The 16,986-nt window shown below is 40.2% G+C and overlaps 1 protein-coding gene across 4 annotated transcripts in view; it reads left to right on the top strand.

The window, feature by feature from the left end:
* ltbp1 (latent transforming growth factor beta binding protein 1) overlaps positions 1 to 16,986 on the top strand; it is a 174,226-nt gene that overhangs the window by 67,065 nt on the left and 90,175 nt on the right. For all 4 annotated transcript variants that reach the window (XM_030070903.1, XM_030070901.1, XM_030070902.1 and 1 more), the window contains exons 6-8: positions 7,697 to 7,903; positions 8,287 to 8,591; positions 10,266 to 10,368. In XM_030070903.1, the coding sequence (XP_029926763.1) occupies positions 7,697 to 7,903; positions 8,287 to 8,591; positions 10,266 to 10,368 (615 nt within the window). The remainder of the gene's footprint in view (positions 1 to 7,696; positions 7,904 to 8,286; positions 8,592 to 10,265; positions 10,369 to 16,986) is intronic.

Raw genomic sequence — 16,986 nt, 5'->3', positions numbered from 1 at the left:
CCTTGTGCATTTCCTGTGTCTCTTGGTCAGAGACACAGCAGCCACCACAGAGACAGCAGCAGACTGCTGACGTTTGCTGCAGTTTGTTTTCTCCACTGAACATGTACACATGTTGGAAGATGGAAATAACACCTTTCTCCTGAATATGTAAACATAGCTGGCAGGTAATGTTGTGGCTAGCTTCATTTTTCCTTCATCACACACATTTCACGTACCTTTTTTTTTTTTTTTACTGTTACTTTCAAGAATGTTAGCTGGTGGGAAGTCCACCTCAATGGCAGGAGGCTAACAGTTAGCATTTGGAGCATCCAGCCAGTATCCAGCACTCAGTATACTGTATACTATACTGTACACACTGCAAAAAGTCAAAATCTTACCAAGATTATTTGTCTTATTTCAAGTAAAAATGTCTTATTTCTAGTCAAAATATTACGCTTAAAATAAGACATGATCAGCTCAGAAATTTTTACTTGTTCACTTGTGTCACAAGTAAAAATTTGCTTGTTCCATTGGCAAAATTTGTTTCTTGTTTCAAGCTAATTTTCACTTGTTTCAAGTAGATTTTCACTTGAAAATCTACTTGTGTGTCGTCTAGAAATAAGACGTCTAGAAATAAGACATTTTTACTTGAAATAAGACAAATAATCTTGGTAAGATTTTGACTTTTTGCAGTGCAGTATTCAGTATAGTAAGTATAGTAATATCAAATTTTCAAAAATTCAAAAATTGGAGAACCATCTCTTTAATTTCAGACATTGGAAAGGCAGTGAGGGAGTGACAGACAGTGGAGTGAGGAGTTTCCAGGCTGCCCGGTTTGGTGGGGAGTTTGCTAGCTGTGCAGACTCCTTCACAGAAAGAGTGTGTGATGGCTGCTCCTCTGCTAGCTGTCATTTCCTCTTTGTCAGGTTCATTACACACTGTCAGTTTTTCCTCTAACCTCACTTTTTTTTTATATATATATATACATAGATTTGTTTGCCATCCCTTTACCTGGCACCCAAAAGGGTAGGGAGCGTTTGGCCCATATTTTACTCTTTCAGTATCCCCCACCTCAACACACACAAACATACACAGACCCACACACACTCCATCTGCACACACACTCCATTACCAAGCTCTGATGGAAGTTGGACAGTGGGCGAGGTAAGAGAGAGTGCAGCTTGGCTTGCTACATCCTTCACCAGTAGTAAACAGCAGGATTTGGGCTGCCTGGTGAGTCTAGGGTTGCCTTATCTGGGCCAGCCTGCCCCACTGCTCTAACCACTAAGTGAGATTTTTGTGAGAACTGCCAGGCAGACCGGGCGTCTTAAAATCTCATCAGGCTCCTGGGGGCTTGGAGATACAGGCAGCTGTAAGCGCCACCTCCAGGCCTGGGGAGCGCCGTAGGCCAGGGACTTTACAGATATCCTCCAGGGAGTCAGGGCTCATGACCTTCATACCTACAGGAGGGTCCATACCTCCAGGCTCCTTTCACATTCACTGTGTCCCACATAATACATAACACAGGCATGAGAGGTACATGCATTTTCACTCACTCACTTGTGTGTCATTGCGTTTGTTTCCACACTTGCACAAATAGACACGCGCACGCACACATACACACACACATACTTTCTCCTCAAAGTATATGAATTGACTCAGCCTGGTTGTATGAATGGGTATTTATGCTAGTGAGAGTGTGGTAGTCTGCCTGAATGTCTGTGTGTGTGTGCCTGTGTGTGTGCCTGAGTGTGTGTTGCCGCAGCAGCTCATTAAAAGCCTTTTATTGGGGTTCCAGCCAAGGGCCCCATCTGGATCCCATAAGACTGAGCTGATCTGGGCTATGAGGTCCAGTCACTCTGCTGCTGGTTAAACCGTGTAGCCTGGCACAGCCGTGCTCGGATTTGGTTTCTGTTTGTTCATTTCACTAAACAGAGTCTAGGCACTGATGGGTTCAGAGCGGCAGCAGCGGGCATTTGAAAATGTATAGCAGGTGATTTGGTGAATAATTTGGTTGTCATTAGCTAACTTGTCCAATCAGACAAACAAAACATATACACACATACCATGAGAGCGCTGAAGCTAAATAAACTGCAGCAACTGTTATTGTGAAAGCGAGCAAAAATATCAGTAAGCATATTGCTTGTTAGCATGTTTATGCATGATTCTTACTGATTTTGCAAGGCAAATCTACTTTGATGTTGTGTTGTTTCTGTTTTCCAGTGCACTGTAGCTTCTTGCATTGTCACCAACTGCCAGGTTCTAGTTCACGTGGCACTTCATGTCTTCTCTTCACACTTCAGACACACCAGTCTAGCTCTGCCTCAGCACCTCCAGTTGCATTTGACACAATTTTGATTGTGAAGACCGAGAGATTTGCGAGTGGTCTATGAGAAGGACAAGGCTTCAGTTGACCAGGCTAAATATATTGTAACTAGTACTTCCCTGCATGGTTGTGCAAATTTAACAGTACTGTACATAAGGTGACTCTTGGGTGGGTGGGCTGTCAACTGATAGTGGCTAGGCTTTTATATGTTAAAAGTAGAACTGAACTTTGGTAGAGTATTGGGTTGTATTGTTAGGTGTGATATGAACCCACATGGAGGTGAAATATCCTCTTTTTTTTTTTTTTTTTAACATAAATGAGCACTTTTTATACCTGTATAAAATGCAATAAATCTTGGTACCCCTTTTTTTTTTTATTTTTTTTTTTTTAGGAAATGGCTCTTTTCTTGCTATTTTCCTATAGATCTGGCAGATAGTGTCTGTAGGTAACTTCTGCATTGTAACCTTGCACCAGGAAAAACAACCTGATAGTACTTAAACAAATACCTGTAATTACATGAAAAAAGAGTACTGTAACTTGTTTTTTATATTGGCATAATCTGCTTTGTTCATGTTTGTTTATGTGCTAAAAGTGTTATTTTGGGAGTTTTTGTGCCATGGAAGTAACTGGAGAGATACAAATACAGTATTCTGGATTAACTTTGGCGCTAACTAATGAGGATATTTCACCACCCTGTGGATTTGCCTTAAAGGATAAAGAGGCTGGCTTGTGTCTGGAAAGTTGCCAGTTCAAATCTCTTAACTAAGCAGGAAAGTGAAGGAGTAATGCTTTCCTCTCCATTATAAACAGCTTTTGTACAAGATGTTTAAGTGCTTCAGTAGAGCTGCCTGCTGGCTGACGGTAGAACACTGTGGTTGTACTGGACCAACAGGACACATTCATACACACATACATATTTGGCAGCCGAAATCTGGCCACACATGCCAGACTACTCACCCTGAGTCAACTCTGTAATGTGCATTTCTCAGGGGTTATCTTTTGCATGTTTTATATTCTTAAAGTAGTCATGCAAAAGGAATTCTTATGTTTGATGTGGCTCTCTACATGTACTCCCCATCTGGCCACAACAGCCAAATCACTCACTCTGAGTCAACATCAGTCTTCATGACAAACCAGAAGGCAAATTGTATATCATGATATTTATCACATTCCAGTGTTTTTTTATTGTTATAGTTATATCCTGTTGACAAGGCTTTGATTCCCCCCCCTCTCAAGATTTAAGATGTGTGGTGTTTTCTTCTGCCACCTTCAGATCTTTGATCACTCTGAAGGCCACAGCAGCATGTGGTTTGGCCACAACAAGTGTAGAGAGTGTATAACCATTGTGGCAAAGGAGTGGTTGCTACTTGTAAGAGCTGACTCTTAATGAGGTGCACCACACAGGGCAGAGAGGTGGCCATTTTACGCAGAAATCTGTGCTTTAGCAATCACTCATACCTTAATGAGAAGCTTCTGGTTACACCCTGTCTCTACCATGGCATGGCAGCATACAAAGTGGTCAAAGCTGCTGTCATTCACCAGGAGCTGTTTTGGTTCAATGCCAGTTTCACTAACAAAAGACCACAGCAACAGGATACAAAATCAAAATAGTTTATTGTATGGTGGAGAACCAAGATGATGTAGGAGGGATGGACTGAAGATCCAGAAGGATGGCTGAGGGATGGAAAGATGGAGGGATGGGGTTGATGGTTGAGGAATGAGAGGATAAGGGTCAAAGGACTAATGGATGGATGAATGAAGGATTAGACATGATGGGATGGAGGGACAAGGGTCAAAAGATGAAGGAATGGAGGGATGGAGGGATGAAGGGATGAGGGTTGAAGGATGAAGGGAGGGAATGATGGGGGTTAGGGATAAAGAGACAAGGGTTGAGGGATGGAATGATAAAAAAAAATCAGGGTCAAGGAGCAGGGGAATCGAGTCTCTGAGGAGCCATCTCTTCATGCAGTCTGATTAGACTGACCCCCCTGTGGTTCTAGTCTTCAACAAATGCAAAAACTGAGACGAAGAGCAGAGGAACGGATACGGTTTGTCTGAATGCTTCTGTGCACAAGTGCAATGTGTTCAAGGCGTGGTCTTTGTTCCTGAACGTGGTTATAAAACTTCATATTGTCTGTGAGTAAAGCCAGCCTCAATGCTTCTTACTCATTATCTGTCATGATAAAACTGAGATGGAGAACAATGGGTTGGTTTTCCTCCATTGGCTCATTCATCCACCCAAGCTTGTGCAGTATCTCAGATATAAGTGATATTAATGACAATCGGGACAGTCATGCATCTCAGTGCATTACTATGGCATTTCAAAACTACACTGATACTTGCCTCTGATTGGACATGAAGGAGACCGCATCATTCATGTGTTATTATTTGCTTTTTTCAAAAGTAATTTAATTACTTAGTTTCTCCGAGGCAGTAATTCAGTAAATTCACGCTCACCATATATTCTGTTACTTTTTTGTACTTATTAAACTTGGGATAACTCATTATATATAGGGATAACTTGAATTGATCCAACCACCTTTTGCACTGTTTGCCATCTAAACTAAACTGGATAGTTGTATATGCATTTTATTTTTGGAAAGAGACACAGATGATGTTGTTTTTTAAATGAGTGAACTATCCATTTATGAGTTTTGAGTTTCAGTTGAAGTTAACCCCTTACTGCCTGAATTTATTTACAATTATCTACAAAAATAAATTGTTTGTATTTTTGCCTTCAAGCATATGCTAAATTTTTGGTGGTAGAGTGCTTCCAATACAGTTCTTGGTATGTGTGAAATATGCATCAACAGCATCAGTGGGATACATACACCACCGTGGCTGCATTAAGACTGGAAGTGGTTTGAGATGAATTCGCGACAATAGTCTACAAGGGGTTAATATCCGCATGCTTTCTGTAACTTATTTTATGTGAAATTTGGTTGCAGTAAGAGCCCACAGATGTCTCTACAACACAAGAATTGGTGCAAAGGGGGCAGGAAAACAGACTGATATACTCCAAAGGGACTTATTTATGAGAGATGGAAAGATTTAGAGAAAGGGGAAATGAAACAAGAGTTTGAGAATGAATAAGACAGATAGGCAGTGAAAGAGAGAAAGACCTCAAAAGGTAGAGGAGAGGAGCTTTGAGCTGCAGATGACATCAGAGATAGGGATGAGGTTTCTAACACTGGTGTTGTGAATGTAATGAGTGGGTTGGGGTGAAACAGATTTATTTACTCTGTCATTATGTGTCACTTCTGCAAATCCTAGAAGGAGAAACACCAAAGTAAACAAAGGGCTGTGGTTTTGCAATTGTAAAATAGCTGCGAAGCTCTGCGTGCAAGGCTTGATGTTCTTACCAAAGAATAATGTCACCTTGCATGGGGTGAAATTCTTTTTTTGTGGTATAATGAATGCTGTAATGAATGCAATTGCTGTAACACACACATGAATTTAAAATGAAACACTAGTAAGAAGCTGGTTCCCCACTGCCCTTGAATCTGACATTTAGGGTATGATTAAATTACCACACATTACACCACCCGGGCCTGTTTATCCTTGTTTGATGTATTTCACAATAACATGTTATCACAGATGTAGGTGAGGGCAAACCCCACCTTTTCTTTTGTGTTTAATCACCTTTTAAAACTTACATAAATCTTTAAAAGGCCACACCAGTGATATTGCATGTGCCCTGTAAAATCTATAATGTATGTATAAACTGTAAAAATGTATAAACTTCATGTTTCTGTTAACCTTTTCCCAACGCAAAAAGTCAGAACTTGGATGTGATTTTTTCCCCCTTTTCTTCAGCCATTGGTTTCCATTCATTCCACTATGAAATGAAAATGAACTTTCAGAGCCTTCAGACTTTCCTCACAGCAGTATTCCATCACTGTAATAAAGCCGTTCACATTCGTTTTCCTGAAAGCAGCAGCACTGTTGGGTTTTGATGACTTGAAATTGGGCGCCTGAAATGGTCAGTCCGCTGAAAAATAGTTCTCCAGGAAACTTTGGCTGCTTTTCACAGCCAATTATCAGTTCCATGGCTTATGAATGTTGATGATATTGTTAGCCAGAGAAGCAGAACATTATAAGGTGGCTGTTTCAACAAAAACTTGAAATTTAAAAAGGAGGGATTTTGATAATGTGTTTTGAAATCTTTAGCACCCTGCATGACTTGAAGAATGGGTTGTTGCAGTGTGAGTAAACTGTAGTAAATGGGTCACACATTCAGAATCACTGGTATGGTCTTTTAAAATGTAAATTTATAACATATATTGTAGTAAGTGGCATCAAACTTAAGTAAGTTAGGGCATTGTGACTGAAAAATTCTTGCAGCACTGTAAAAGCAATGCACTCTTTCCTCATTGAATTTTCATATATATGGTTATATTCCTGTATATGTTTATAGTTAATACTTTAAAGAAAATTTAATAGACTTTTGATTATATTGGTGGTCGTTTGTCTCGTACTGATGAATGACATGAAGTTGATGAAGCTGATAAATAGTTTCTCTCACAATAAGTTGAACAACTTTATCATGGCTTGGAGGGTTGACGATACGGATTTTGTGGGCCAGTATCAGTAGAGACACTTTTTAATTGAAGCTGCCAGCAGGTAATATTTTTTATAGCATTTGTGCTTTTTTAGATGGTTCACAGTGAAGAGAGAGCAAAAATGGGTGTTGACATGCAACAAAAATCCCTGGGGGGAATCTGAACCCTGGACAGTGCAGTTATGCAGTGTGCATAACTGCACTATCTAATACAGATTCTATATCGGCAACACATTCGCATGGACACATTGGCATACGCACAGAGATACTGCTGTTGGGGGGTTGGTTCTCTGTTATTTTAGTCTGGTGTCTCAGAACATTTTTATCTGGGCCTGAACACTTATTCTCCTTAAACAGGGACTGCGCACATGGTGTCAGCGCTCGACTGGCAAACAAACCCTCTGACTGAATACATGAATATATTACTAGGCAGCTCAATTAAATGAGGGTTTGCTGAGGAATTATGCAGTCTGCGGGTGTAATGGATCATTTGCCATCCGCCCCACAGTGATGAATATTGATGGCGAGAGAGTGGGGTGACAATTTGGACGCTGAGCTGAATATGTAAAGGCATGGAAACCCCTGGTAAATGACTATAGGTGATTCAAATAATGGTTGCTGTATAGGGCTAGATGATTTTTTTTTTTTTTTAAATGTGAGGTTAAAAAAACTTAAACTGTCGAACAAAGCTGTGACTGTGTGTCTGGGATCTTCAGTTTTCACAACAGGATTCCAGGAAATTATATGTGTTTGTGTGTGTTACTTCTGGCTAACTTGTGGGTAGCTAAATGCTGATACTTAGCAATTTCTATGCATTTTTCTTTTCCCAGTGGTGTGTCATCTGCCCTGCATGAATGGTGGCAAGTGCAGTGCCAGGGACAAGTGCCAGTGCCCGCCAAACTTCACTGGAAAGTTCTGCCAGGTGCCCATCCAGAATGGGCACCAGCAACACCCGCAGACTTCAGGCAGTTACAGTCAAACACAAGTGTACTCCACACACACGCTGCCTTTGACCTATAACAATGGGCAGAATCCTGGTAAGAGAAAAACAAGACATTCAAAATACAACTAGTTAATATGTTACTTTGTATTTGGAGTGATGATTAGATTAGGTTAGAGAGGAATTGCTGGTTCAGTTCTTTACACTAGTTGGTAAAATACATCTTAACAGAGCTGTCTGACTCTGGGCACTGGGCAGATCGGGTACAGCACCTTGGCCCCAGCCTTCCAAAAATTATAAGAAAACTATATTTATAATAAGAAAACTATATTTAAAATGATTTAAATGATATATGTAAAGGTCAGATCAGTGATGCTGGATCAATGTTAGATTTCTTGTGTTTAAATGCTTGTGAAAAGCATCTTTAATGATAGTGCACTGTGATATTGATCATAATCCCTCTCTGCAATATGCCCCCAGTGAAGTTCAGCCCCAGCATTGTCAACATCCACATTAAACATCCTCCAGAGGCCTCCGTTCAGATCCACCAGGTCTCTCAGTTGGACAGCTATCACCACAATGGCCACACAATGAAGGGCTCCCAGTCGGGCTCTTCTTCCTCCACCAGCTACAGCTACCACCATGCGGAAAGCAGCCAAAAGATCCAGCACCACGGCCACAACATGATGTATCCCAGCCAGCATGGCTATCAGCCTCCGCAGTACCAGCCTGTCACCTCCAAGAGCCAGCTGGGCCGCTGCTTCCAGGAGACCACAGGGAGTCAGGTATGTTGCCAGAAATCACTGTTAGCTAAGTTTAGCTGAAACTGAAACATGCAAATCATGCTCTACACATATGCACACCACAGAACTTGAACAGAGTAAAATGGACCCTCCCTTTCAAAAAAAAAAAAAAAAAAAAAAAAAGTAGGATGATTGAGGCGGTGGCTTTGATCATCCTGCTGTGTTTATGTGTATTGTTGTGAAGATCTGTGGCCATTTTACCAGCCTAACAAGGCATCAACATCCCACTAAGAAATTAAAAAAAAAAAAAATTCAAACCACCCTCTCAACTCAGAATACCTATTCAGGAACTCAGGCAAGGATTTGCAACAGCCCGAGTTCTTGATGCTGAAAGATCTGACACTATATCCACATGGTTATTCATAAGAATAATACTTTATAACTACAGATTTTCTGCACAATATGCTTTGGATTAATCAGCATGTAGCAACATTGACTGTTTATTCCTATAACATGGAACTGTAAAGTTCTGTGTCATGCACATCAGTAGTTATCAATAGCTACCTTTCTCAATATCTTCTCTCATGCAGGCCACATATCTAGAAATCAAACTTGTAAAAGGAAAGAGAACATTAAAAAACAAATAAACAGAGAGGGACAAAAATCAAATAGCATACAACCATGAACAGCTCAGGGCAAAAGAAATGATCAGAACACAAACATATTGGAAAAGGAGTCAGGAGAATTCTGAACTCTCTCCATCAGATAATGATCGGTAATTATTCAGCTTTGTGCTATTTATACAAACTAGATAGTCTTAACTTTGTTTAGATAGAAGGTAAATGTCAGTATCATACATAACCATATTACTAATATATTTGTTGTATTATTATTTATTATATTATTGTAGACATATTAGGTTATTAATCTATCTATCTATCTATCTATCTAGCTAGCTAGCTAGCTATCTAGCTATCTATATATTGTATGATATCATGTAGTATATAATATATGTTTAAATACCCCCATATCCAGTTATTTACAATCATTATTTACAAACAGAGATACAATAATCCCTGTTTATGCCCAGAAAATGAAGATCTTGTCTAGAACAATCCTTTGTGTGCATGAAAATAGCCTTGGAACCCAAAGAAATGCACCCCACATTATTAAACCCTCTTATCTGCCACATGTCACCATTCAGTTTGGCTTTCATTCTGCAGTCACATGGTGCGTGGAAAAATAATGGTCTGACAGTGATTGTGGGGTAGAGAAGGAGAAAGGTGTGTGTTCATTTCTGGGAACATCCGCCTGGCCATCTAGAGGGGGGCTGGTGTGGCTATTTGGTCAGACACTTGGGATCAGACATAAAGTTTAGTAAGGTGGGGTGCAGAACAATATTTTTTCCCACAAAAATGCTGAGATTCATCACTCTTTTCTCTTTCTTTTCTGCCTCCACTTTTCCATTCACTTTCTTGCTTTTTTGTGCTCCTCTCATTCTTGTTATTGCTTTGTTTTCCTCTCTTTGATTTTCACTTTACTCCCATGTCTTTCAATCCTGTCCACAACATCTTCCCATTTCTTTCTCCCACTCTTGCATTCCCATTCATCTGGCTACGTTTTGTTTGTCTCTCTCTCACTCTCTCTCTCTGTTTCTTGTCTTGTCCTTCCATCCTACTCTTTCACTCTTTGTCTGTGCCTATCTGTATAAATCAGTGTGGGAAGGCTCTGCCGGGTCTCAGTAAACAGGAGGACTGCTGTGGCACCATTGGGACATCCTGGGGTTTCCACAAATGTCAGAAGTGTCCCAAGAATCCATGTAAGTACAGTAGCCGTAGGTGGAATTTTTCAAATGAGTGTTCTGTGTTTTTTGGATATCTGATGATTTTTTTTTGTTAGAAACTCCCAGTTTCTTCTAATAATTTCTTGTTTTTTGTATATTGTATCAATCTAACCCTGTCTCCTAAAAATGACATTCCTATACAGCTAAACTACATTCTTATTTAAGTTTAAGGAAAACGTATTTTGTCATGGTTTACATTCGTTTCTGTATATTAATAATCATCATGTCTTTGTCACAGATTACATTTGTTTCTGACATACCACAAATATGTTTCTACTTATCTTGTATATCATGTTGGACAGCATTCTAGCCAGTTTTGTTATCTCCAGCCATCAAAACAAATTGGTTAAGGTTAGAGAAAGGTTAGGTTTAGGTATAAAAACACTTGGTCACAGTAACGGAACCTAATGTACCTAACTCGTCCAAATGAATACCGCTGTCACTTTGCGCTGGGCTTCATCTCATTTGCCATCCTGCTCACCTCCTAGAACAGACTTTCAAGTAAGTATTTGCAAACGTTCTTGTGATACGTTACACACAAACATAATCCGCGATAAAACACGTTCCCTTCCAAACGTAACTGACAATGCAGTTTAGCTGGGTGAGAATGTCATTTGTAGGAGACAGGGCTCCTCAATCATATCATTGTGTCACAAGTCAATATTGCTACTGTCCAGCAAGCATTTGAAACACGATGATGTGCAGTAGGTCAAGTCCTTTGTCAATAATTGTACAACGGCTATGTCATCGTGGACAGAATGACCCCTGACATTTTCCAAATGTGGCCCAAAGCTTGAACTATTTGAGTGTCCCTGGTCTAGTCTGCTAGTGTTGTGGACATCCAAGGATCCTTAAAGGCGGCATGAGCAGGATTTGTCAGCTGACATTCAGAGTCGGCCCCTCCTCCCTGGCTAATCTAACTGCTGGCAGGCAGTTTTCATTTCCTAGGATGGTGAGCTTTGTCCGCTTAGCCTTTTGCCTCACTATTTCCATTTTTCCACAGTCCACGATTTTTGTAGCTTCCTATTGGATATTGTTCTATCAGTCTGACACTACATGCTGCTATGGGCTGACACACACACCAATACACACTTCTAGTGGCTCATAGGTGATTATTGAGAGGGATTATTATTGTATAAGTCTATACATTGTTTTTTTTGTAGGAAAATCCAACTCATTCTGCCTTTAAGCAAAAAAAGGAGCAGTTTTTTATCCATATTGTTAACTTCACTACATTATAATTGCTTTGAAACCCTTTAAAATAGTTCTTATTAGACACTGTATAAGAATGAGTAACACACTCATTCCCCCTTATACTCACAGGTTTAACTTGCGTCATTAATATACTGAAGACAGTCCCACCATTTCATACAAAAGCAACAGGAACAGTACTGTTCCCGTAAAATCTGTGGCTTATTGTGTGTGTATACACAGTCTAATCAGTAGCTGCTGACTTCATTAAATGGTAACGCTCAGTCTAGTCTATAAGAGCTCCACTTTCCAGCTTCTTTCAAAAGAAGAGGCAGTATTTTCATTCTTCCTGAACCAAAGTGACGCACTTGGAGTGAGTGTGTGCCTGCAGTTGGATGAACAGTGGAGTTCAGTGAACACTGGAGTGTTGCTATGTTGACTCACATGGCAAACAGCAGCAACTCCAGTCCACGGTCCTGCCTGAATTTCCATAATTAATCCAATTCCTCTGAAACATGACCTAGTTGGTATTGCTTACTGACTCACTAGCCACATTCTTTCTAGAGAATTTCACTTCTCTGTTATCCCTGAAGTGTTCGCAAGTCTTTTTCTCAAAGCATTATGATGTCCATATTTAAATGTAATGCTGTTTGAACACAAGAGGCTCCCAAATCCAGACATATCAGGTTGATCTCTCCCACTCTATATTAAACATTTTGGAACAATGAAATGCTAGAATGTTTGTCTCAGAGCAAAAAACTGTGGGGAACTTGTGTCAGACGGACAAAAAGCTGCATACAAATGCTGTCATGTAATTCATTTCAGTGGGACTGGTCATTTTATCTCCCATTGTGGGAAAGCTGCCATGTGCAATTTTTTTTTCACATTTACATAATAACATATAACATGGATATATTGTACATTATCTGCAGCTGTTAAGTTATGTTGGGGACATCTTGGGAAATATACTGAGACTACCATCTTCTGTGGCCGTGTTGTATGAGTATGGCTAGAGGGAGTGGCTATAGGTGAGGCTAGTGGCCACAGTAAGGAGAACTCCCATTCTCATGACAAGAACGAAGGAAGACAGGAAGTTTGCTGTGGAGTCGTACAGCAAACTGAACTGTGGTAGAGTGTCGGGTTGTTACCTGGGTGTGATATGAGTCCACATGGAGGTGAGATATCCTCATCAGTTGCTCCACGTTCCTATGGGCTGCTAATCCACAATGCTGCATTTCTGTCCCTCCATTCACTTCTATGGCAGAAAAAGCTCCCAAAATAACACTTTCAATCCATAAATGAATGTGAACAAAGTGGATTATGCCAATTAAAAAAAAAAAAAAAAAGTCCCTGTACTCTCAGGTTGTCTCTTCCTAGCGCAAGATTACTCTGCGGAGGTTTCCTGCAGATGCTACCTGCCGGATCTACTTTCCAGTTTCTTTTTTTTATTGGCATAATCCACTTGAGATAGAAATACTGTATTGTGGATTAGCATTATCTCTTCTCCACGTGGACTCTGATCACACCCAGGTAATTATACAACCCAACAGTCTACAAAAGTTCAGTTTTGCTTTAATGCAGGCCAGTTATTTCAGCATCTCACTAGACATAGCAGTGAATCCACTGACTGGTCATCCTAAAGAAAAATATATACCTAAGTAATACATTTAAGTTCTAAAAGATTCAAACTACATAAAGGTACTGTGACTAACATTAATGGGGATGAAAGGCAGGGTTGTAATCTGTGTTCCTTATCCAACTGTTCCTCTGAGCAACTAGAAGCCTTCCTTTGTTACCATTCACAGTTAGAGTTACATTTACATGACGTTAGCAGACCAACACAAGCAGTCTCCACGCCCCAGTGCACATTCAGACTGATAACCTTAAGCCACTGTTATCCTGCCTCTTAGAGATACACCAACACAGTACTCACAAATATAGTTTTAGGAACCTCAGTGTAACGTCTGGCACATCCATAGCATCTTCCCTAGATACAGTGGGAGCCAAAAGGCCCAGCTGGCTGAAAATCTACACTTATAAATGTCTTAATGCAGCTTAAAGAGTTGCTCTCCCAGTATTTTGCTTTGACTAGCAACAGGCAAAATAAAGATGCCGAGTCACAGCAAGTTGGAAACATTATATGACCCTTGTGTTTGCCTGGGTATAAAAAGACAGGCGACTTTCACCCTGGGAGTTATTTCCAGTGGGGTAAAAGCACTAAATAGCATGGTGGCACTTGGTGTTCCCCCCATACCCCCTCACTTCCTGGGCTTATTTTAGAGAGCTTATTACCCAGAGGAAGCAGGGGAAAAGAAGGTGGGGAGCCTGGTTGAGGCTCTGCTCTGTATGTGGTAGCTGGTAGCTATTCAGCCCCACTCCATTTATAGAACTATGGAATTTGTCTTCGAAGCCAGAGCTATGAGATCTAGAGCATGAGAAGACATGCTTGTGTGTGTGAATGCATTCTCTTGTGTGTATGTGAGTGCTGTTTCCCCTTATTCAACTGAAGGGGAGGTGTGGGTGGGTAGTTTCACATGAATAGCCTCAGAGGAAGTTAATAAAAAGCTCATTTCTCCCACATAGCAGCCTGTTACCCTGCAGCTATCAGACACGTATCAAAGCATCATATCCTGCTCAGCTCAGACAATACTCCTCTGCAAACAGATTAAACCCTTTTGATTTGATAGCTATCAGATAATCACAACAGCTTATTTTGTTATTGCACTGTGTGTAGCCTCCCTCTGGTGTAGCTAACCTTTTGGTCCACCTTGGAATATGACATGTACACGTATTGTACAGGTATTGGTTTTCTCCAGAAACTACATTCCCAGTATAGCTTACACAAATAGCAATTTAAAAAAAAAAAAAATCTGATGCAAACATTAGAAACAGTAACTGTTAGTGTGTTACTATGGCACATGGAGAATTATATTAGATTAAATTAGTTTGACTCATGAAACAAGTCGAGCCACTCTTCAAATGACGTGTTGGTTGAAGGAGTGCGGACTTTTAGGTGATGACGACACAAGAAACAGAAACGACACAAGAAAACAGCGCTGGTGTTGTGCCACATTGTGCTGCTTTGATTGGAGAGTTGGCTAATGACTGACAGATGGCTGATCCAGTCACCTGCCATGTATTTTTTGTAAATGTCAATCGTGGCTGCCCCTTTTCCAAAGAGTTTGAATCCGACTGTGCTCAGATTGTGTTTCATGTAGTAAACGATGGTAATGAAATCACAGTATAACTGTGCCAGATTGCTGTTAGCCATGAAAATATTTGCTAACATATTGTTGCAGTGCTAGTTCTAATATGTGAGCTATTTTCACTGCAGTTGGTCTTACCAGAGTCGCAACAATGTCTTTATCTGAAGGGGACTGCCCACGGAGCCCTGCTTGAATTGATTACTATAGAAAATGCAGCTACTAAAATGCCATTTAATTATAGTTACTGACTTTTAGGAGCTCTCAGATCTTGGTGGATGATGTAGATAGTACACAAGAATAATACTGATAACATCCCTGTTCTTAACTGGGTTAACCACCCCTTTAGAGGACCATACCACTGATTTTGCATCTTTAGCTTAATATCTACAAACAGTATACTACACATTTCTGCTAATCTTTTCCCAAACCATTGGATGGATTCTATTCATTCCATTAAGATATGCAAATGAACTTTCTCAGACTTTAAACTTTCTTCACACATTTGCTTTACGCAGTGAATTATCAGTTCCATGGTTTATGAAATGCCACAACTTTGTTCGCTCCAGAACCAGAACATTAAAAGGTAGGTGTCTCAACCAAAAATGAAAATTTTAAAATTGCATTTTGATTGTATGTTGCGAAATTTTTAGTACTCCCACATGATTTACAAAATAGTTTGTTGCAATGTACAATGTGGTTAGTTGTAGTTAATTAGCCAAACATTCAAAATCACTGGTGTGGTCCTGTTTCCCAGCCTTTCAAAGTTTCTGCCTCCAAGCCCCTTGTTTCTGTTTAGAATGAAGTGGGAGGTGCTACAAAGCACCACTGTTCTCCTTCCATCTGTTCCTTCTAAGGAATGACAGGGGCGGGAGGTTTGCGTTGCACTGGCTTTGCAGTGAACTGCCTCATTGTGCCTCGGAGACACTTGTAGCTGTTAAGGATCTGGCTTTAACCGTCAAACAAACATCGCCTTGTTGTTCCCCACTGAGCAAGTTGGCAATCTGCTTTCAGGTAGTTGGGTACCACCCCTTCACTGGTGCCTCTGTGCACCTTCACAGCAGATCCTAGTTTGTGAGCAGAAGACGAGCAGAAGAGGCTGTACCTCACCGTGAGCCAGCGGCGCTGTGGTGCTTTCATGAGCTCTCAGTAGCATGGCCTCAGGCTCCACCTCTGTCTGTTCCCCTCTCTTTCTCTCTCTTTGCCTTTTGTTCTCCCTGTCTTCCCCTGACTCTCTATCTCAGTTTCTATCAGTGAGCCCACCAGTTCAGTTCAGGAGGCTGTAATTTAATATGCTTGTTTCACCGGCAGTAGTTAAATGAACCGTCTTGTACTGTGAGCAATTTGTAAAATACAGTATAATAAAGTAACAGTTAACTTATATGTACTTAAAGTAACTTAATCAATTTAATCCACTGCATGAGTCAGTGAGCATGTTTTAAATTGATATCTGGAGAAAATTGTTTTATATTTACTAAATATCTGAGTGAAATTCATATAACCTTACTAAATGTCTAGATAAAAATAATTTGGATTCACTGAATAAAATATATTATAGAAACTCATATTTTAGCATATGATTGTGAGCACGAGATGTTTTCTAGTGTGCATGAAAAAGTATCTCGTGCGCACGAGAAACATATCTAAAATAAATTTTTCCCCATGTCCCTTTAGGGGCTCCGTACAATGCCACTTTGTTTCCATATTTTTTTATTATTATTATTATTATTTGTAATCTACTCAATATCATGTCCTCTTGGTGCCATGGTTTACTTAAAGTTTATAGGTATGCTTACATATTTCTATGGAAAATGTATAACAATAATTTTGGTTGGTGAAATGATTCTCTTCTGAGTTAAATTTTTTTGTACTTCACTTCTACTCAAGCTTGTTAACCTGTTTTTCCCACTGGCCTTTGAACCTCATGGACAAAACAAGCTGTAAAAGCACATTTCTCCTTCCTTAGGCCGCCTCAAAATGCCAAACACCATGTATCCACGCTAGTTCATCTCTGAAGAGTTGAAGCTAATTGCTTGCATTGCAGAATGCCATAGAATAGAGCCAGCATCTGTTGACGAGGACTCCGGTTGGGTTTCAGTGACAGAGAGAGAGAGAGAGAGAGAGAGAGAGAGAGAGAGAGAGAGAGAGAGAGAGATGCAGAAAGAGAGCAAAAACAGAAAACAGAGGAAGAAAGAAAAAC

The sequence above is a fragment of the Myripristis murdjan genome, chromosome 15, assembly GCF_902150065.1.
Source record: "Myripristis murdjan chromosome 15, fMyrMur1.1, whole genome shotgun sequence".
Lineage (NCBI taxonomy): Eukaryota > Metazoa > Chordata > Actinopteri > Holocentriformes > Holocentridae > Myripristis > Myripristis murdjan.
This window is presented reverse-complemented; position numbering and strand designations above follow the sequence as displayed.